This window comes from Metopolophium dirhodum, chromosome 9 (genome assembly GCF_019925205.1).
Source record: "Metopolophium dirhodum isolate CAU chromosome 9, ASM1992520v1, whole genome shotgun sequence".
In the NCBI taxonomy this organism is placed as follows: domain Eukaryota; kingdom Metazoa; phylum Arthropoda; class Insecta; order Hemiptera; family Aphididae; genus Metopolophium; species Metopolophium dirhodum.
This window is the reverse complement of record NC_083568.1, coordinates 18,923,590-18,946,614: the sequence shown is the minus strand read 5'-3', so window position 1 is coordinate 18,946,614 and position 23,025 is coordinate 18,923,590. Positions and strand designations below refer to the sequence as shown.

The 23,025-nt window shown below is 28.5% G+C and overlaps 1 protein-coding gene across 7 annotated transcripts; it reads left to right on the top strand.

Annotated features, from left to right (window-relative positions):
• Positions 1-2,556: 2,556 nt before the first annotated feature.
• On the top strand, positions 2,557-15,948 carry LOC132951858 (protein retinal degeneration B). Of its 7 annotated transcripts, XM_061023871.1 has the most exons (27): positions 2,557-3,062; positions 3,312-3,460; positions 5,698-5,804; positions 5,870-6,017; positions 6,106-6,309; positions 6,475-6,614; positions 6,680-6,797; positions 6,907-7,264; positions 7,329-7,489; positions 9,390-9,491; positions 9,591-9,746; positions 9,847-10,009; positions 10,073-10,290; positions 10,365-10,484; positions 10,550-10,634; positions 10,714-10,826; positions 10,902-11,072; positions 11,129-11,257; positions 11,329-11,477; positions 11,561-11,677; positions 11,743-11,851; positions 11,939-12,095; positions 12,166-12,315; positions 12,982-13,162; positions 13,245-13,513; positions 14,108-14,193; positions 14,615-15,948. In XM_061023871.1, exons 3-26 carry the CDS (start codon positions 5,727-5,729, stop codon positions 14,151-14,153), a joined length of 3,642 nt encoding a protein of 1,213 aa, XP_060879854.1. In that variant the 5' UTR covers positions 2,557-3,062; positions 3,312-3,460; positions 5,698-5,726; the 3' UTR covers positions 14,154-14,193; positions 14,615-15,948. The 7 variants fall into 7 exon arrangements, with proteins under 7 accessions (XP_060879854.1, XP_060879848.1, XP_060879849.1 ...); XM_061023865.1 differs by lacking the exon at positions 14,108-14,193; XM_061023866.1 differs by lacking the exon at positions 14,108-14,193 and having other exon boundaries at positions 5,634-5,804.
• Positions 15,949-23,025: the final 7,077 nt, after the last annotated feature.

Sequence of the window (23,025 nt, the reverse complement as noted above, 5' to 3'; positions counted from 1 at the left end):
AATTGAAATATGAAATTGTTTGTAAACAGCTCAAAAAATGTCAAAATATTTTGAAAATTTTATTAAGTATAAGAATTGATAAAATAAAAATTCAGTGAAATTTTCATGTATCCACAGTTATACGTTTTTGAATTACAACAAAATAAGAAAATCACCAGATGAGAAATCGAGTAAATATCCAATGTTGTAAAAATTTGAATTTCAGACGCTCATAAAGATTTAATTTGACTTTCGTAAAGAATTTTTTTTTTTGATAAAGGTAGATAATCGTATAAGGAATCTTGTATTACATTTTCACATCTTAGATTTAAAAAGAAAAATCGCAAAGTTTTTAATTTTGTATGCATTTATACATATACCTATGTGTGCCTCTGAAATCTGAATCCCTTATAATTTTTTTTTCCGTATAGGTACCTAGTATTACATAATTTGTATGCACTTTTTATACATTTGCCTTTAATCTCTACTAACCTCTAATCAAATTTTGTCTATGTTTTTGTTTGTAAATCTAATCTATGAACTTATAATTTAGACTACTGTAGACTGCGGAGTGTTATTTCTCCCACAACATAATTTTATAGTCAATTTAATTATTTTTGCTTATAAAAATGTATTTGCCAGCAGCTCCAGTGTTCCTCTTGCCATGTTTTTTTTATATAATATTAAACTCAAGGTTATTTATTTTTTATAGTTTTGCTAGGTATTCCCAAGTGACCTCTGGATAATCATTAATTTATTAATTTAATAGTTATTTATTTATTGGGTTTGAAAACCAAAATATATTCCTGTCTCCAGCTTCTACTATACAACATAATTTTATATTTTATTATATTAAATTTATTTTTATTTAAAAAATGCTTTTTCGTGTCGGTTTTAGTGGTATTTAAATAGTAATAACATATTGTTAGATTTAATTACACCTATACACAATACCTATAATATTAAAATGTTTATGAAGAATATATTATAGGTACCTATACGTATTGTGTATACTTATGTGACATTGGTATTTAATGCCTGTGTGGCTATGTATAATTTTGTTATATAATTTATAATGATTCGGTGGCTAAATATCCAAAAACCGTAAAAAACACACATGAAAAATTACCTATATATTACTCGGGTTAAAATATAGCAACTGATGCAATACCGCAACGCAATCCTTTAATCAAGTATTCAAGTGACTCTTTTCTGTACGTTTTTTAAGTAGAGTTTGCCTCTTTATTCTAATCTCCTTAATCCTTATAGCCATTCTGGGTCTAACAGCGAGTCTTTATTACATCCAAGTATCCAACTGAACCTACACCGATGTCGATAAGTTTATTTGCATAATTGTATTGATCAAATAATTTATCTGTGTTAGTAAATTAATACAATATAAGTACTTGTATACTAAATAGGCATAGTCGTAATCGGTGGTGAGGGGAAGGCAAGGGAGGAAACTGCTCCTTTAGATATTTAACCGAGTGGGCGTTATAGTGTCATTTTACCTTATAGATTTTTAGTTTTAACACAGACAGCCCCTCCCCCCCCCCAAGAATTTACCCCAGAGTCGCCTATGTATATAATATAGGTACCCTGCAATACTTTCTCAATATACTAAGTATACCCGGCTTTGGTAGTCTAACAGTAGAGGATCTAGAAATTTTTTTTTTTGGGGGGGGGAGGCATATTGTCTTTTTTCCAAGTTTTACGACACAAAACGGCCCAATTTATTAATTTAGATAAGCCTAACATTTCTACCGCCATATTTTAGTTGTGAGACAATAAATTGTCTAGCAACCGCTAATGGGTTGAGCTATATCACGTAACGAAATCAAAGAGTTGTACAATTTGACATTTTCAAACATCGTTTTAAATTTTTTTAAAGTCATCCTGCTATACTAATAAGGGCTATTGAGGGCCCTATAGGTACAACATAATTTATACGACGATATTTTTTCTTTAATTTTTTTCAATATTTCGTTGCTTATGAATCAATTACATATTACCTATATCTTATTTATAATTTTTACTAGCGTCCTGAAATAAAACTCTAGATTCGCCCCCCGACTAGTTAAGATATATTTTAATATTATGCCAACTTTTGTTTCTACGAAAATATAGATTTTTAAAATAAATCGAATTGTTCAGCGTCTGAAATATTCAAATATTCGGTTCATACCGAAATCACAGACTATATATATTTCATATATTCGGTGCCTAAATCTAGACAGTATAGGTTATCTAGATTTTAATGTTGGTACCAATCAACACGACAAGACTTAATCTGTTCGTCGCATCTTGGACGCCTTGAAATAAAATTAAATCAATGTCGATCCTCGATGTAGGTACTTATCGTATTTTAAACGAATATTTTCTTAAATCGGGTGGACGCATAAACAAAAAAAAAATGTACTTACATGATCGCGCGTTCTCGTGCATTTATACATACCTATATGTAGTGGGTACGCCGAATTTGTCGTAGCTGCGTTTTCCGCGCCGTTTGCGCGCCAGCCCGACAGGCAGCGTTGTCGGCGGGCCGCGGCTCATCTGATAAGGTGTAGTAGTAGTAGTAGTAGTAGTAGTTGTTGTTAACGTGAAAAAATTGGCTGGACGACTGCCGCTGCTGGCGAGGTGCGCGGCCGAAGTTCTTGTAAACTGCTCTTGCCGTGCGCGTCGCTCCGACGTGTGTTGTGATCGCGTTTCCATAAAAATTTAGGTAATAACGTTATTTTAACGCTCTCGTGTCCGCACCAGCTCACCGATTGCCGATTATTATTACTATTATTATTATTGTTATTATCGTTAATATTCGTTGCATTTACCGTTACGTACAAAAACGAGCGCGCATTCGTGCAATATTATATAATAATATTATGAACGTTATTTCGTAAAGCCAATATACCTTTGAGGGTGCCTACTCTTGGTTTAAATTTTATTCTCGACCTGATAGGTACTCACATATTTAATTCGCGATTGTCGTCGTCTGTCGATCGATATGCGTTAAATCGCGTGATTCGTCGTTCTCACGAGAATTCCCCCCATCGGTTTTCGGACACGATCTGACGCAGAGAAAAATGGTAAATATTCCGAAGAATCGTACCTAATGGTACCTACTACCTACCTACACTACCTATCGATTTTTTTCTTCTCAATATTTCAACTTTATTTTATTTCGTGCACTGTACTTGCCTAAATTATTACCTATTTAGTACCTAATTGTCATGCACCACCCCCTCCAACATTTCCATTTGTTTGTTTTTTCCTCCCTCACCCCGTTAACACATACTTGCAATGCATTAATTCTTCTTTTCTACATGTTGACACAGGATTTAAGCAGTTGCGTTGTTGGACCTCAAACCAGTGGTGGATCTAGTCAGATTTAGAAAACTACGGGTCATCCAACGTTTGTAGTTTTTAAATTGACCCATCAAGAAAGTAATGTTCTGAAGCTAAGAGGGGCATTTAGTAGATCTAGGTACCTATTAAAAACATCTATAACTAGATTAGCTGACCTTCTCAACCCCTCCATAGATCCACCACTGATTTAAACCCAAATTGTCACTGGGTATGAAAATTGTTATCCAGTTTTAAAATTTTGTAAAATAGATTATTTTAAACGATATGTAAAAAAGTGTGATTGCATGATTACAAATTATTTTTGTTTATTTAAATATACATCAAATTTAAAAATTTTCAACTGACTAATACTGAAACACCTGCATGTATTACCCTGTATGTATTCACTTTCATATGAATAGGCAGTTTAAAGTTCTTGTATTAATATGTATACAGGTGCAGTTGTTCTTATTTAATTTGTCTTTTAGTTTATGACTTCTTTGCAATAAAACAAATATGTGCATGTCATTTTCAATTTAAAAACATCCAACGTTGAAATTTGTTTTTGAACTTCTATATTAGTAAAATAGTAGTTAACATTTAGTATCAACTTAAAACATTTAATTGCCAATTTAAAAATTTAAATACCTACCTATGTTGCTTCCTAAAACATGGTTAATTTTTACATGAAAATTCTCAGTCACAAATTGTATGCATTTGCTCTGATTATATTTCATATATTTTTCTATTTTAAATATCCTATTAAGAGGATGTCTGCATACTATTGGTTTTCTCTCCATGACCCACATATAACAAATTTGCATTCAGCAGAAATATAGCTTTAATGATTTGGACCTATTATCAAACTTAAAGTTAAGAACATTATTCATATTTCAATATTTGTACATTGACTTTTTAAGATATTTCAATTTCTATGTAAGTCATAATAGTACAAAATATACAAAATATTAAAAATACTCATATATTGTAGAAAAATTTAAGTATCGTAACACCCAACATACAAACACAGATAATTAATTTAAGTTTTTAAGTTTCATAATATGTCAATACACTTTAATATTAAAGCTAATAACACAAAACTGTTTCTGAACGATAATTTACTATGTTGCACGTAGGTTTGAGAGAGAAAATAAATAAGGCGCTGACATCCTCATAAGTACCAAATATAATAATTTAATAGATAATAAATTTTCCAAGAATTAAAATGAATGGTTATTTTGATTAATACTTTTTTTTGTTCATATAGAAACATACAAGTAAATAGATTTTATTACTTTTATTTTAATTTTACTTTATGATTAAAAATAAAATGTTAAATTTATTTAGATTTACATTAGGTACTTATATAAACATACATGAGTATTTCTTAGAAAAAAAAACTTATCTACAATGATTCATTATTCTTAAGAGGATGCAAGAATCTGATATCATGTAGATACCTAAACATTGAATTTCGTCTAGTGGAATGAAAATTTTATAAGATAATATCAAAGCTATATACCTAATATAATTATTATAATAGGTGCTTATTATGTATTATCTTGATCACTTCAATAATTTTATTTATTTTTGACCTCACTTAATAAATAATTATAAAAAAAAAAATAAATAAATAAATAATACTTGTACAAATTTATATTGCTTTTAAAATATTTACACGAAGAAAAGGTAATAATAAAATAAATGAACAATAGTTTAAATTTAATTGACTTAAAACTTCAATATAATTGACATGTTTTTAAAATGTTGTTGCCCATATTGATGCCTAAAATGAGTCAAATGTTTATAAATTTTTTTATAATAAAATCATTATAAAGTTATTCTATTGATTAAATAACTATAAACCCGTTAAGCAATATTTGATTTAAAGCCTATTAGATTTATCTCAAATGTTTTATTTATATGCCAAGCCAAGCAGTAAAATTCTATTTTTACTATTATTTACAGAAACTTTTATAAATTATGTTAATATCAAGGCTATGATTTTTAATGCCAATATCCTTGTTAATTATATGTCCTGAATTTAAATCAGTCTGTTGATTTAGGAAGCCAAACTAAAAACTAATCATACAATGAAACCTTATGCCATATCAGCGCAAATACGCTTTAATACTTAATGGCCTTGAGATACTATTTCATGCTCTACATTGTACTTCATTTAAAAAGAAAAATTTCTGTTAACAATTAAACATCTATGTTTAGGTATATAATCAACACTTTTGTAAATTTAACTCAGATTTCTGAGATATGGCTTAACTCCAAGTACTTACTGTTTCTCTGTTTGTTCTCAGATACCATATCTACAACTTTTAAAATGTATTTGTATTATTAACAATTTTGCTTAATCCAATTTAGTTTGAAACATTTGGTGAGAATAATTCAATATGCTGATCAAGGAATACCGTATACCACTCCCGCTCAGTGTGGAAGAGTACAGAATTGCTCAGCTTTATATGATAGCTGTAAGTAATGTTAAATAAATTGTTATAAACAAATAACTTTACTACTAATAGATATTTTCAATTAGAAAAAAAGTAGAGAAGAGAGCAAAGGAGCTGATAGTGGAGTTGAAATATTAGTTAACGAACCTTATGAAGGTGGCCCTGGTGGCGATGGAAATACTAGTGGTGGACAGTATACAAGAAAAATTTATCATGTTGGGAGCCACTTACCAGGTAATATTACAAAGAATAAAAATGGTTGATAATTCAAAAATAGGTCAAAAGTATCTTGGTAAATAATTATGTAATGAATTATCTATAGGCTGGTTTAAAGGACTATTACCAAAATCAGCATTATCCGTTGAAGAAGAAGCATGGAATGCATATCCATACACAAAAACTCGGTATACTTGCCCATTTGTAGAAAAATTTTCATTAGAAATTGAAACTTATTATTATCCTGATAATGGAACTCATGATAATGTTTTCAAAATGTCTCAAAGTGAAGTTCGAAATGTTTCTGTTGGTATGTATAATATAATAGTCTTTAATTTTTAGAATTGTTATATTGTATGTTTTAACTTTTTTTTTAAATTAGAATATAAAAGTACAAAGTTTGAACAATTTATATTATTCAACAATTAGTTAGTGTATTATTGATTATTTTTTTATAATATATATGTACCTTTAGATATAATAGACATAGTTAAAGACCAGTTATATGGGGCAGATTACATTAAAGAAGAAGATCCAAAATCGTATGTAAGTGATAAAACAGGTCGAGGCCCACTATCAGAAAATTGGATATCAGAATACTGGAAAGAATGTCAAGTAATTGAAATAAAATATTATATAATATAAATATGTTGTCTATAATTTTTAACTGTTACATTTAGAATAAAAGTATGCCCACATCGTCAGGAAAATCTATTATGTGTGCATACAAATTGTGCAAAGTAGAATTTCGTTATTGGGGTATGCAGACAAAAATTGAAAAATTCATTCATGAAGTTGGTGAGTTTATTATTTCTATTTGTATATTTACTGTAAATTTACATAAGGTGCTAACTGTAATTCTGTAATAACATTTACACATTGCTATTAATATATTATTTATGGATAGCTCTGAGGAAAACTATGGTCCGAGCTCATCGTCAAGCATGGGCATGGCAAGATGAATGGGTAAATCTAACAATGGATGATATACGTCAAATTGAGCGTCAAACTCAAGAAGCTCTTAAACGAAAAATGGGTAGTAGTAGCAGTAGCTCTGAGATTTGTGAAGGAAATGACACTGTAGATGATACAAAAACTGCCACTAATTTAGCTGCCACAATGGGTAGTATAGAAAAAAGTGATTTAGAAGTAGCCACACCTGTTACGTCAAAACGAATGCAAGATTCAACCCTATATTCTCCAGCACCATGTGTTTCTAGCAGTTCTGATACCATATCAAGCAGTGTTCAACAATCATCAAGCATGTCAGTCCTAAAACATTTTTAATAAGAATGTTTTTATAAATCTATGTTTTTTATTTTTATTCAGGCGAATACCTGTGAAAAAAAATTGGAATAATCCCAAATCACAAATACCTTCACCAGGATCTACTCAAAGTTTTGATACTGCGCCTAATTGGAGAATGGAAAGTTTGATTCGAGATTCAGATTCAGATCTCAGTAATGACGATGAATTTTTTGATTGTCAAGGTAAGGTCAATACAATCATTTGATAGAGGGACGGAGTGGCCAAGCGGACTACGGCGTCGATTTCGACACAAAACGTCGCCGGTTTGAACCTTGACCACAGGTGGCTCCTCTCTCTGGGCAGGCAACTCTCTAGAGAGCGAGGCCGCCATCCCCCGACCGAGCATGGCAGCAACCTACGGGTGCCCAACTTGAAATTCTGCCAAAGCCTAAAAACACACGTGTTTCAACCAACCGTTCCAAACATTCCCCCCACTACAAAACAACAAAACAGCTGTTGCAAATGGCCATAGTTGCCGGGCTTAAACTCAATAAAAAAATTGATCATCTTCAACACTTGAGAATCAAAACTTTTTTTTACAAATTGAAACTACTTGAATGCTATTAATTGTTATTTGGCACTTTAAGCACAACACTTGTAGTTTTTGAATAATTCATACACTTATAACTAAATCATAATTATAGTCCATGCTTAAAACTTTTCGTTATATTTTAATATTAATATTAAATACTTTTATTTTTCATATTAAATAAATTATTAAAAAAAAAAATATTGTGGGGTACTTGGAGATTTTTCTCTTTAATAATTTGTAAATTAGGTTATGTTTTTTTATTTTAATTATACAATAACAAAATTTAATATAAAAATAATATACATAAAATAGTTAAATGCTTCTCAATTTGTTTAGCATCACAATCCAAATGTTGCCCTCAAAATCTATCGCTGTCATTTATTGATAGGACAGATAAAGCAATTGATCTATATCAATTGCTGTCGTGTTGAAGTCGGGTATGGCGATAGAACTGATTTGTTCATATTGATTGTCTTATCCTAATAATCAAACTCAATATTTATTTGATAATAGTAACAGTTCAGTGTTGGGTAGTAACGTAACGCAATTACTTTTTCAGTAACGCAATTGTAATAAAATTACTTTTTTAAAGTACCCCGTTATTTTCCACGCTATTAAAATAATAGTTTTGAATGTATTACAAAAACAAGCCAATAGAATACTCCAAAAAAATTAAAACCAATTATATTTATTTTCGATTCCGATAATAGTTAACAATATTACTAAACATTAAACAGGAATAAATTTTATCACTTTATTAATAGAAGGAAAAGAGTTTGGTTTAAAAATAAAATTAATTATGACTTATGATTATATAGCCATTTAAATGAGATGACTGTACATTTCTACATAATAGGTCTATGATTGTAAAATATATAGATACTAATTGAAATCATATGAATTGAATATGGTTCAAAAAAAATAATAACTGTTATCAATGATAAAAAACTAACGTTATTTGTAACGCACTACTTTATTAATAAATAAGTAATGTCACGTGATAAAAATAATTTTAGGTAACTTAAATGTAATTTAAATAAAAATATTTGAAGTAATGAGTAACATAATTTCATAACATTTTAAAAGTAATTTACCCAACACTGTAACAGTTTGACGTTTTCTGTCTAATTTTTGGGATTTAAAATACTTAATAATTTATAGTTTATACAGTTTAAAAAACATAAGCTTCTTGACCCACCAATAATTTGCTCGAAAGCCATCAGTGGGGCACACCTTACAGTTTGAGAAACGCTGAAATAGAGAAACATTGCATAATATATTTTATAATAACAGAGACGTACCCAGGAATCTTTCAAAAAAGGGTCCAAATTTAACAAAGTTTACGTTAGTGGTATACGAAAATTAAGAATTTTAAATTTTTTCAATCAATGGGGGGTCCAGACCCCTCCCCATTCTTGGGTACGCCACTGTAAAGTAAACTTTTTAAAATGGATATATTATAAGCATGACTTTTGTAAATAATTTGTATAATTATGAAAGCCCCATGTTATTTTTATTAAATAAAATCTCAAAAAAACTTTTACTTTCAGAAACTTTACCAACTTCAGAAATTGTTTCTCTCTCTAAATGGAGTTCTTTAACAATACTAAATGAACAAGAATATGATTCGTCCAGTATTCCTGACAAAGAAGGTTACTATTTGAAATCTTGAACTTATGTCATTGGAAATATTTTTAATGAGTAATTATTAATATCTAATAAAATTGCATTAATAAATTTATTGTTCACAGAAGATAGTATATTTTCTCCTACATATAAAAAGTCTTCTCCTTTTATTCAGCGTGGTCACAGTGTTGATACATGTCCAGGTTCACCAGTAATTAGTAAAGAAAACAATTGTCAAATAAGTACACTTTTGATGATTATACATTCCGGTAGTGTACTAGGTAAATATATATATATATGTATACTTGTATATTTGTACTAAGTAAATAATATATTAATATAAATTAATATGTGTATTCACTTAAATAAATAATATTTTAGATGCTAATTCCGATATTATGGCAAAGAAATCAGATTTCACTACATTTAGAGGAGCATTTGAATCAGTCATGCGACAACACTACCCAAATATGATTGGTCATGTTGCGATGAGACTTATTCCTTGTCCATCTATATGTGCTGAAGGACTTAGCGTGTTATCAAAGTAATACTATACATTTAAACTATGTTTTAATATTTTATTTAACAATTCAAGTATTAATTTTAGGTTGAGTCCTTACAGTTTTGATGTATCTCCATCTGGTATGGAATGCACAAATATTACCCATGATTCCGTCCCAATAGGTGCTATTCCTATACTAGCGGGTTGCTCGCATGATTATAAAGACATAGTATCTAATGTTATTCGTATGGCAAATCAAGTTTATCGAGAATTTATAAAGTCAGATGAAGGTTTTGGATTTAATGGCCGAGTTTATTTTATAGGTTTGTAAGACTAATTTTAATTTATAAGTATATGTATTTATTATTTTTACCTATTTATTTTTATATTACCATAGGAGATTCTATGGGATCTGTAATAGGATATGATGCTTTGTGTAGAAGTCCTGATTCTCATTCGTCACATGACGCAAGTAGACACAGCACTCCAGAACATGTGCCGAAAAAAAGTGATAATGGTATAAACAAAAATTATGAAACACTCAAGATTTATATTAATAAATTATAAAATAAATTATTTCAGATGATTGTACTTCAGTAGGTAGTATGGACTCTTCTTTTAAGGTTTTAGTTACTCCACCAGTTAGAAGAAGATCATCATCCACAAGGTATTTTTATTATTTCTAATCAAGATTGTATTGGTATTATTATAACCTAGATGAAAACTAATGATTGTTATTATTTCAGTGACAGTAATGTATGTTTGGACTTTGAAGTTAACGAAATGTTTATGTTTGCATCTCCGTTGTCACTCGTATTAGCATTTAGAAAAATTTCGGCACATAAATATGATAAGTCAAGTAAGTTCTAACTGTGTTTATTAATAAATGTATACTATATGTATTTTTTCTTACAAATGTTTTTTTCCATTTCAGCTTCAATTCAACGTCCAGCATTACAACAAGTCTACAATTTATTTCATCCATCTGATCCTATTGCATCTAGATTAGAACCATTAATTTCTGCCAAATTTTCAATTCTGCCACCCGTTAACATCCCACGATATCAAAAATATCCTCTTGGAACAGGACAACCATACTATTTATGTAAGTGACCAAGCAATGAGTAAAATATTTTGTTATTCATTATTCTATCTTCGTAGTAGAAGCAGTGCAAACAAATCCTCAATTGTTTACCGAGCACAATCATGCCAGGCGTACGTCTGAAGCAAGTATTCTGAGTACAGTTTCTGGGATAGCCGATACACTTCCAATTCAAGCAATAAACAAATGTAATTAGTTTTTTTTATTTTAATTTTTAATTGTTATTTCTTTACAAATTATAATGAGTTTATTATTTTAGTGACAAAAAAATGGTGGGGTTCTAAGCGATTGGACTATGCTTTGTATTGTCCTGACGGATTGTCAAATTTCCCTACAAATGCTTTGCCTCATATATTTCATGCTAGCTATTGGGAATCCTCAGATGTCATTGCATTTATTTTAAGACAAGTAAAAATAAAATATAAAATTAAAATTTGAAAAATATTATAATAGTTTAATATATTCTAAACTGATTTTAAATTTAATTTCAGTTTGCTATATTTGACTATAATAGTTCGATTGGAAATGAGGAAAAAGAACTGGCTACTTTTAGCCCCAGTCAGCCTAGAGAAAAATGGCAGCGTAAAACGACTTTCATTAAGATAAAAGTAAATAATAGTAAACTCTGACATATCTCTTAATATAAAATATATTAATGACTTTAATCACATAGAATTCTACTGCAAGCCATCGAGCAAATGATGTGATAATTCGAGAAGGTTTGTCACAGATAATTAGTGCTCGTTTTATTTATGGACCATTTGATATGTTTTCATTGGCTGGTGTGTATTTGTTTTTTTATTTTGATAAGTAGCTTACATAACGATTAAAGTACTATATTAATATATTTGTTTATAATATTTTCCTAGGGGAAAAAGTTGATATTCATATAATTAAAGAACCCGGTAATGGTGAATGGACACATCTAACTACAGAAGATTCAGATAAAAATGGACGAGTCACCTATACAATACCTGAAAATAAATCTCTTGGATTTGGAATATATCCCGTTAAAATGGTTGTTAGGTAAACATATTGTTATATAACTCCGAATTCCAATGTAAACTGGCGTAATAAATGCTCTTATATTTTTTAGAGGAGATCATACTAGTGTAGATTTTCTGTTAGCTATTGTTCCACCTCAAACTGAAACTGTTGTATTCAGCATAGATGGATCATTTTCTGCCAGTGTCTCTGTTACTGGCCGTGACCCAAAAGTTCGACCAGGCGCTGTTGACATAGTGAGGTAATGTGTATTAACATATTGAATATACCTAGCCATCTAGGTGTCAAAATTTGGCAAACTTATTCATTACATTAAATAATATGTAATTGGCCCACAACAATTACCAAAATAAAAATTATAATATTCATTTTTAAAAATATAGTTTGTAATTTGTATATAAATTTATAATGTTATTTCATTTACTATATGCAATAAATTATATTTTACAATTATATTGAATAATTTTAAAAAAATACTAATTTAAAATCAGTGTTAGAAACATAAATTGTATAAACATATTGTGTGTAGAATGTAGAAAATATAGAAAATACTTTTAATAAAAACTTGTAATTAATCGTAATGTTTAATTTTTCCTACTACACTAAAACATAGTTGATATAACTTTTACTTCTATACTTACTTAATCATCAATTATTTTTCTCTTCACTCAATATAATGAAACTAATTTTATTGTATTATCAGTATACAAAATATTGGTATAATCAGTATAATTTAAAAAAATAATGTTATTAAATAGTAGATTTTAGTATTTGTATAAAAATAATATTTGGCTTATCAATAAAGTTATCGCATATGTTCAATTTTATCTGATTAAATACGTTATATCTATAAATTTAATATAATGTGATGTATAATAAATTGAATAATTTAAATGACACTTTATAGACACTGGCAAGAATTGGGCTATTTAATAGTTTATATTACGGGAAGACCAGATATGCAACAACAACGCGTTCTGTCATGGTTGAGTCAACATAACTTTCCGCATGGACTAGTTTCGTTTGCCGATGGTCTTTCTACAGACTTCCTTGCTCACAAAATTACATATCTCAAAAGCCTTGTGCTGGTAAATATATCACATAATATAGTGAAATATGTATTCCTCCAACAATACTAATATATTTATCCCACATAAAATTTATTTTCAGGATCATAAAATGATAATACACGCGGCCTATGGAAGTAGTAAAGATATTTCTGTCTATAGTGCATTGGATCTAAAACCAAAACAAATATTTATCATAGGCAAAGTGGGTCGTAAACATCACTCTATGGCAACCGTGTTGAGTGATGGTTATGCTGCACATTTATCAGCCTTACAGTGTCACGGAGGATCTAGGCCAGCTCAAGGAAATGCTCGGATGCTTTTGACCTCAAGAGGACGCTTCGGACATAATGCTTCAATGAGACGTAGGAGGTATGTATTTTAAATATGTATTTGTTTTTAAGATATCAGTGTACAAGTTTAATAATCATTGATAAATATGATAAAAAATTTAATTTTTCAAAATTTATACTACTAATATTTACCACAGAAATATTGTAACTCATATTACAGACCGATAATAGATACAATACCAATTCTAGGAGCTATGTTTAAATATTTTCTTTAAATATGTAATTTGCTATGCTGTTCAGACCGGTCTTCCACAATAGTGAAGTTTTTGTTTAATCATTGATTTAATTATACCAATCACAACCGTACTAAAAACATGCTGTATATTTAAAATATCTTTGATCTAAAAGATGTGTAGAGTATACTTGGAATAATTAATTTTTTTTAATTTTTCTGTTTTAATATTAAACTTTCACTTAAAAAATTACATTAAAATTTAAATATCAGTTAAACCCATAATATTGAATATCTCTCACCATAATGTTTGTAACACAAGTCATTTTTTTAATGATATATTCATTTATTTTTATGGTTTTCATCGACAATTAAATTCTTAAAAAATAACCATCAGAGGTTATACTTAAAATTATCATGACCTAAACTTGTCTTAATCAGGTGTCCCGAGAAGAGATCTGGCGACACACATGGTTCCAATAATTGATCCATACTTGACCGCATATTATGGTGCAAGTAAATGTCAGGTAAACAATATGAGAATGTGCTTTGTGTGGAACAAAAAAAAACCCTTGTTTCTGGTACATGTAAAAAAAAACTGTGCACACTCTAGTAAAATTGATTTCTTTCTTACCCCTACCCATGCTTTTGTGTCTACCTAAAATGACTGTAGTAAATTACACTGGATTTAATAATTGAAACACTATCATATATTTTCAGTTGTCTTGTTTTTCATCCTTTGATACCTTTTAGTATACATATGCTTGATTGTCCCTGCACTTCATCCATACACTTCAATAACGATACAATTATTATTATTATATTTTTATGTACATGGACATTTACTATGTATACTACTGTCACTGTGAAACGAGTATCTTGTATGTAAAGTATTTTTCATATTCAATTTTTTTAATCAACATATTTCTTTAAAAAAATTTTTAACAGATCTGCAAAAAGGACAACATCATTTCCAATTTGTTCGATGACCAGATCTACTAGCTGTAACAGATACGATAATCTTTGATGTTGTTCTTGGTCGTGTTTTCAACACCATTCCTCAGATGGTTCCTGATGACAGCGGCGTAAATTATGTCTGTGTGCATTTATCAAAAAAAATTGTTACTGTATGATTATTGTAAGCTGTTACCTTTATTATTGTAAGCTGTTGTCATTGTTGTATTTTGAAACTATAATATTCCTCACTTATTATTGTCTCATTGTCTTTTGTCTTAGGTTCTTTGTATGTACATTTTTTATGTATTGTTACCAATCTAGTACATTCCTATTTTTTATTGATTTTATTATTTTCATTCTCGATACTGTCCATTATGTTCTATAAATATTAATCATTTCCATTTTATTCTTATTTTTTAATCGTACTATTATATTTGTACAGATTTTATTTTATTAAATGTGTCAAGATCTTGTATCTTACCAATCATCAAAAAGGCTGTGCCGAGCATATTGACAATGTTCAGTACAAAATCTAGGCTGCTAATATTATTGCCTTTAATATATATTATTTTATTTTATTTTTTCAATATTATTATTTCTATAATTTTGTTTTATGTTTTAATTTTAACTTTTCATCTAAATTGGTAACTCAAAATCAATAATAAACTCATTTAAAGTCATATTTTCTAGTCAAGTGTTGATCAAACAAAATTATCTATTTTTAAAAATTAAAAATTAAAAAAATACTCAAGTGTAAATATTTTTTTCATTAGCTTTAAGTTATTATTATTATATTAGTGAATGGAAAATATTGTTATGTAAAAATGAAAAATTTGTGATATTTTTTATTTTAATTTTTATATACCTACTTGTGTGTCTGCCGTAGACAAATTAATTGGAAGATCCTTCAACTTGTTTGTTTATTTTATTTAAGTAATTTATTGTTAAAATGAAACAATTGTGTACTTGTAATGTGTACACTTCATAATGTTTTGTTGATTTGTATCCTCTCCGTGCTCGTGTTGTAATCTCAAGTTGTAAACTTTGCGTCTGATTAATACGACAGCTCTACTAAAACATATTTATTAAAATATATTATATTAATAATAATTATAGTAATTAGAAATTGCGGTCGGATGTGAATTTAAAATTACTTTATAATAATATAATGATTGTATTGAAATAAGTTGTTAATATCAAATCTTTTTGTGTGTAGTTTGATTTCTGTTGGTGTACTTTAGTCACTATTATGTTATTACCAATAAATCATTAAAAAAAATGTAAAACTTTAATACAGTTTAATATTATAACTGCGTGCAATGTTATTTAATATATAAGATGTATGGTTCTTATTGTTTGTATTTATTATTATCTATGTAGTGTACACATCCACATCTAACAGTGAATTATGTATTTTATTATGAAGATTTAAAAAAAATTATTTCACCTGCTACAAGAAAAAATTGCAAACAAATTATCACTGATCTTCTGCAGTTGTAGGGTACGGTACCAAACTAACATAGAACACTCAGTCTGATAGCGTAAACAAACAGGCCATGTCATCTGCCGATTATGATTTATAGATAAGTATAGCACAGATAGCAGTTTCCATACCACATAGTAGTGTCTATAACTACTTACAATAAACCATTAATTTTATGTTCTTAAAATATTATAAAATCAATGCTTTACAGTTTACACTAACTAGAAAGAATATATAAGCCTTCTTCTCCAGGGGTTTTAATAATTTTATTCCGGTTTGTTTTTTAGACCCCAGTCAACAACATGTTGGAAAAATTTGTCGAGCAATCATTTTTTTTAATTATAAATATTTTATAATATCAAACGACAATCACCAAGAAATATTTCTCAGAATTATTTTTTTTATAATGTATAATATTTATATTATATAAGGAATTCTGTTTTGGTTTAAAAAGTAAATTCATTTTGTATGAATATAAAATATAAATTATAGAAAGAAAAAAAAGCCAAGAATAATAATTAGCAAGGCTGGGAATTAACGAGATAAAAATTTAAAGTTAAGTTAAAAAGTTAATTTTATTTTAACTTTTTAACTCAACTGTTTCTTTTGGCTTTTCATTAACTTAACTGTTACCTTACTAAATTTCTTTTTAATTAACGTTAAATTAACGAATTAGTTATTTTATTTAAGGATGTAAGTTAAGTTAATTTATTTTGTTTTTAATTTAATTATATATCACTATTTCAGTCTTATTTCCTTAACTTAACTGAGTTAACCTTCCCCAACCTTGATAATTAGGTAGATACCTAATAATTTATATATGTCTTGTGCACTCAAAACTACTTTAAAATTAGTAGAACTGCAAGTTCAGTTACAAAACAATACGTCATAATAGTATAATATTATGTAGTTTGTTATAAATGTCACCCAGCGTGACGATAATATAATATATGTACATATAATGGTCTCTGAATTAGGTGTATAGATAGGAACTAAGGATATAAAGCATAAACTTTCTACATAGGTACTTATTTACTAGACTAGGTACTTACCTACTATAACTATATAGACATATAGTATATTTGTATGTGTTGTTTGTATAATTTGCTACTGATATAAATGATAAACCGTTTTTTCATTGTGTATGAAGCATTGAAGCACTGAACCACGGACTAAGCACGGATATTATAATACCGTTTTATCCTGTTAAACACTTTTCTTTTCAGTCATATAATCGTAGGTCGAAACTTTCTGAAAAATAATGCATAGATAAAATCAATACATTCAGAATCTAAAAAATAAAAAAAAAAACACATCATTGTAAAATCAATACATTCATCGTTTCACTCAGAATCTAATACAATTTATACAGTCAAATTCAGAAATATGACAATGGTATATTTAAGATTTGAATATATAAAAATTCTTGCAAACAAATTTAAGCCTATTTAATAATATTAAAACAGTGCAGGTCAAGTGAATATTAATAGGTATATTAAATTTTGTTATGTATACCTATATAAAATATTAAAATGTAATATTTGTATTTTAAATTATTTAATGTATAGTTTAATTTATTTTCGAACATTTTTTATAACCAATGAATTTATAAAATAAATGTCGAGGGAACCAAATCAATAGCTCCGATTATAGGATTATAGCTCCTATCATATTCAATTTTACTAGTAAGAGTTCAGAGAGAAACTGGGGATACGTTTTTAATAGGTAACTGTAGAAAAAAGGGACAAGGATACCCTATTGCAGGTGATTAAGGATTGGATTTTACCAGGAACTACCGTTATTAGAGATTGTTGGAAGGTTAGGTACCTATTTGAATAGCTTAAAACATCGTACTGGGGTATACCTAATTTCTTTGATAATTTTCTGTTTTTAACACAATAATAATGTTTACTTCTTACGAGTTATGGCTGTTTAGCTGAGGAGAGTTATTGACATTTTACTGTCAATCACTCAATACAATTTGTTCAACTGACAGGGGCTCATACAAACAATGTTAAAGGGCACCATGCAAGTAGGCATCTTAACCTCAATAATGCCACAAAAAATCGGTTTTATGCTGAATATTTGGCAAAACTCGTGTTTTTGAAGCGATTTCGTATTTTAAAATTAGAGCTATTACTTGAATTTTTAAACAAGCTAGACGTTTGTATAATCCATCAGCAATCAGCACTATACCTACCCAGCATAACGACGGAGAAACTAACTCTGATTCAGACACAGTGGCATCATTAGGGGTGGGGGGGGCAGGGTGGGCATTTAACAATATATTTAGGTATCCCACTACTTATGGGTTAATTATTTAGTCATTAATATTAAATGTTAATAAAAAAAAAAATTGTGCCGATGTATTTTTAAAATTTTTGAACTAATATTGTAACAATATATCAGGAGACTTTATAAATTGTTCACATATTGTTTGTTTTTCTAAACTATTTCTGATTACTTTTTACCCCTTCAAAGTACGGAACTAGATTCACTTTCCAACCAGAAAAAATCCTGTAGAAGAAAATTGAAGCATTTTTATTGTACTAAAAGGTGATAATAAACACAAAAAAAAAGAAAAAAGAAAAACACATTATTCCACTAAGAATCTAAAATAAATTAAGATTTTTTTTTTATTTAATTTACTATTTATACGAACTACGAATACCTATTTGCATGTAAACATGGTAAATCAGATATAACTTTGTATTTTTAAATTCAAATAGGTATTCGTAGTTTGTACTCAATATTAACGACAAAGACTAACATATAATATTTTAGTGACTTTTTTCAGTCAATACTCTATACTCTATAGTGTACATATGCCTACGCCCTACTGTATAGCCAAATAATAAATGAAACAAATAAAATATAAAAATGATTTATTTCCACTAGATATATAGTGAATGATTACTTATTATTTATTAATATATAATAATGTAATATTATGTTCTAAAATAATTTTATTGTACTGTTTATCCGAAATATTGAAATTAATGCAATAATTTCTACATCCAATATTCCAATCTAATAACTACCTAGTATTTCTATTCGTATTTAACGGGATTCGATACCGTGATTTTCTGTTTTTGCCTAACACACGCGCGACATAGTATTTTAGACGTTTTTTGCCAAATATTCCAATTGATCTATTGAAGCGATAAGAATTCTGAAAACAAATTTCAATTTGTCGTCAAGTCTACTTCTAATCAAATTTCCCACATGTTTGATATTATCCCCAAATTCCTAAACATTTCATATTAAAAAAGAGTATTTAAAAATTGTATTTTAATTTTAGAGAAAGTGGGAAGAGAAATGTGGGAAAGTCAATTTCAAGAAGATTTGACGACAAATTCAAATCTGTTTTTAGAATTCTTATCATTAGATCAAATGGTACGTTTGGCAAAGAACCAGCCTAAAATCCTATGTCACATGAGTGTTCGACAAAAACAGAAAATCATGGAATCGAATCCCCTTAACTATATTACACTTAGCCACCGGTTGGATTATTAAATATATTGTTTTTATTAATTTAGGGTCATTATCTACTATACCCACCGTCGTCCATGGCCACCCACCCAACTATAAGGTGTATTGACACCTTGAGTATAGGAATAGGATAGCTGCCACTATATATAGCCTCATAGGTACTGCACATTTAGGGTAATTTAATTATTTGCACTTTTACATTGATATCACTTGATATTAAGTTAGGACCTTGGTAAGGTGGAGCGTGAAGAATGCATTTCTTAGACATATTTGGACTGCGTGTTAAGAGTTTCTAATTGCCTTTACAATTTGGTCTATGACATGTCAATATGTAATTTGGTTCGTAGATATTTCTATTATACTAGCACACGAAACCTTTTAATATTTACATATAAACAACTATTCATAATTAATAATATTACTATAGTCCATATATAGTCCAGTGTTTGCTATTGAAGTATATCAATAATATACTCCATTTAAAATACTTTAACCGTCAATAACAATAATGAATAAGTGATATTATTTTTGGAGTTAATTCTGTAGATGAACCCGATGAACAGATATATCGAATAATTCAACATGTCATCGATTAAACAATATATGAAAGAACTGTGGTCATAAGTCATAACTCATAGGTACGAATAACGAGTTAAATAATACTTAGATTACCACTTTATGTAGAACTTATATAAGTCAGAAGATAACCACGGTAAATACATAACTATATTGTAGGTACATATATATACGGTATCTGGTATTAAATTTTAGGTATAGGTACCGACATGTCAAAATAAAGTTAAAAACGTCAATACGTGTGGGTATGAAATAATAAATAAAAATGTATATTGTCACTATTGTCAATCAAAAATGATCAATCTTAAAAAAAAATGGTTCCGGGACATTTGCGGTCGGCACCTTTTGCGTGCCATTTGCGGTCAATTTATTTCTATCTACCTGACTATAAGATTTGGGTGCTATATATAATATTTTATATACTATATACTTAATTTATGCTAATAGGTATAATATAATACTTTTTTACTATAATTGATATAGGTAATTATATACTTGTCAATCACAATTCACTGTATTTACATTAAGAACATCCCCTAATTTTTTTTTAAATCTAATGACAAACACAAAAATTAAAATTAAATTAAAAAAAAATTTAAAAATTTAAAAAAAAACACACATTGTAAAATTGTAAAATCAATACATTCATCGCTCCGCTCAGAATCTAAAATGCACATAATAATAATATTTTTGTCAATCACAATTCACCTTATAGGTACGCCATACTGCCATAGTAAGAAAATATATGTTGGCCGTGATATTTATTTATACTGGATAAACCAATTTGTGATACAGCCGTTTGGTTGATTGTGGATATTCGATGTCATTATCGATAAGGAGAAAACGTTTACGTATATTTTATTTTATTTTACTTTTATTATCATTCGTTCACTCGTCGGCGATATTTACTCAGTGTTAGGTAATTTAGTATTGTATACGCCTTGGTACCTTCAGTTCGATTTGTTAACAGTGTTTTGATTTAAAATTTAAATTAAAAATGAATAATTCGTTTGAAGTGTTAGAGACAACTAAAGGCCATCCTCTAGCTATACATGACAATTGCCAATACAGAAAGTATCGAACAAATAACGCAAATATAATAACCTGGGTATGCTTAAATGAGAAAAAAGAAGAAAAATGCAAAGGAAGATTAAAAACAACAGGTAATAAAGTTTTAAGTGTTACCACTCATACATGTAAATATGACTTAGCAAAAATTGAAGTAAAAAAAAAATATAATATTGCAAAAAAACGTACACTTGATACAACATGTTCCCCCGCTCAAATTTTTCGAGAAGAGTTTACACCATTATTAGAACAGGGATTAGATTTAGTGACTGAAATTCCAGTTTACTCATCGGTAAAAACAACATTGTATACGGAGTAAATCACTCGGAAGTGCATTGGATCCTAAATTAAGAGAAGATATTATTATACCTTGTGATTCCGAATTTGTATTATTTGATGACGGAGAAGAAAATAGGATTATAGGTTTGTGTTCAATTAAATGTAGACAAATTGTATCTGAAGGAAAAGCCTGTTTTGTAGATGGCACATTTAAAAGTTGTAGTAAACAATTTTACCAAATTTACACTATACATATAGATATTGGGTCTACGAACGAAGAAATAAATATAATTCCTGTGATATATATATATTACTTCCGAATAAAACAAAAATGGTTTACGAACGTTTATTTTCGATTGTTAAAACACATATTCCAAATTTTAATCCTGAATCTTTTACATTAGACTTTGAAATCTCGACTATTCAATCAATTACACAAATATTTCCTAGTGCTAAAATACACGGTTGCAACTTTCATTTTAATCAAGCACTTTGGAGAAAAATTCAAAATATTGGATTAGCAAGTACTTGACTATAAAGATAATGCAGATATTCGATTACACGTTAGAATGTATTCTGCTTTAGCTCATATTCTAATTAGTGACATAGATGAAGGTTGGATTATTATAATGAGTAATACACCTGATAATGATAAACTTAAATTATTTTATAATTATTTTATTGAACAGTGGTTGGAAAATCCAATTATTTCAAGGGGAATGTGGAACTGTCATAAAAGAAGACACAGAACCAATAATATTGTTGAGGGTTGGAATAGTAAACTTAATAAAATATTAAATACACCAGGACCAACGTTTATGAACTTATATAGCTGTCTTAAAAAAGAGACTGAAAATGCGGAACTTTTATATGAAAGAAGCTACTTGAATATGTAAGGTAAAAGGAGAAAAAAAATGTACATACAATTAGACGAAATAATTAGAAAAACATTAGTAGACTATGAATTAGATAATGATTTAGAAAAATGCTTAAAAAAATAGCTATTATTCAAAAATTAGAATAAGGTTATGTTTATTATGTACTGTGAGTCTGTGAATTGTGATTGACAAATATATTATTATGTGCATTTTTATAATAATAAATATTTTTAATTTTTTTTATGTAAGTACAGTGAATTGTGATTATTATGTGAATTTTTAAACACGCCAGTAAAAAATACTGCAAGTCCTAAGCCTGGAAAAGTGTGAAGGGAAGTTTAGATATGTAATGAATTATAGTAAAAAAGTATTATATTATACCTATTAGCATAAATTAAGTATATAGTATATAAAATATTATATTTAGCACCCAAATCTTATAGTCAGGTAGATAGAAATAAATTGACCGCAAATGGCACGCAAAAGGTGCCGACCGCAAATGTCCCGACCGCATCGGTGCCGACACCAAAAAAAATATAACAAATGATATTGAATACCTATTACTTACCTATTAAACTTAAAATTTAAAACAGAATACAGAAAAAAACCATTTAAAAATAAGTTTT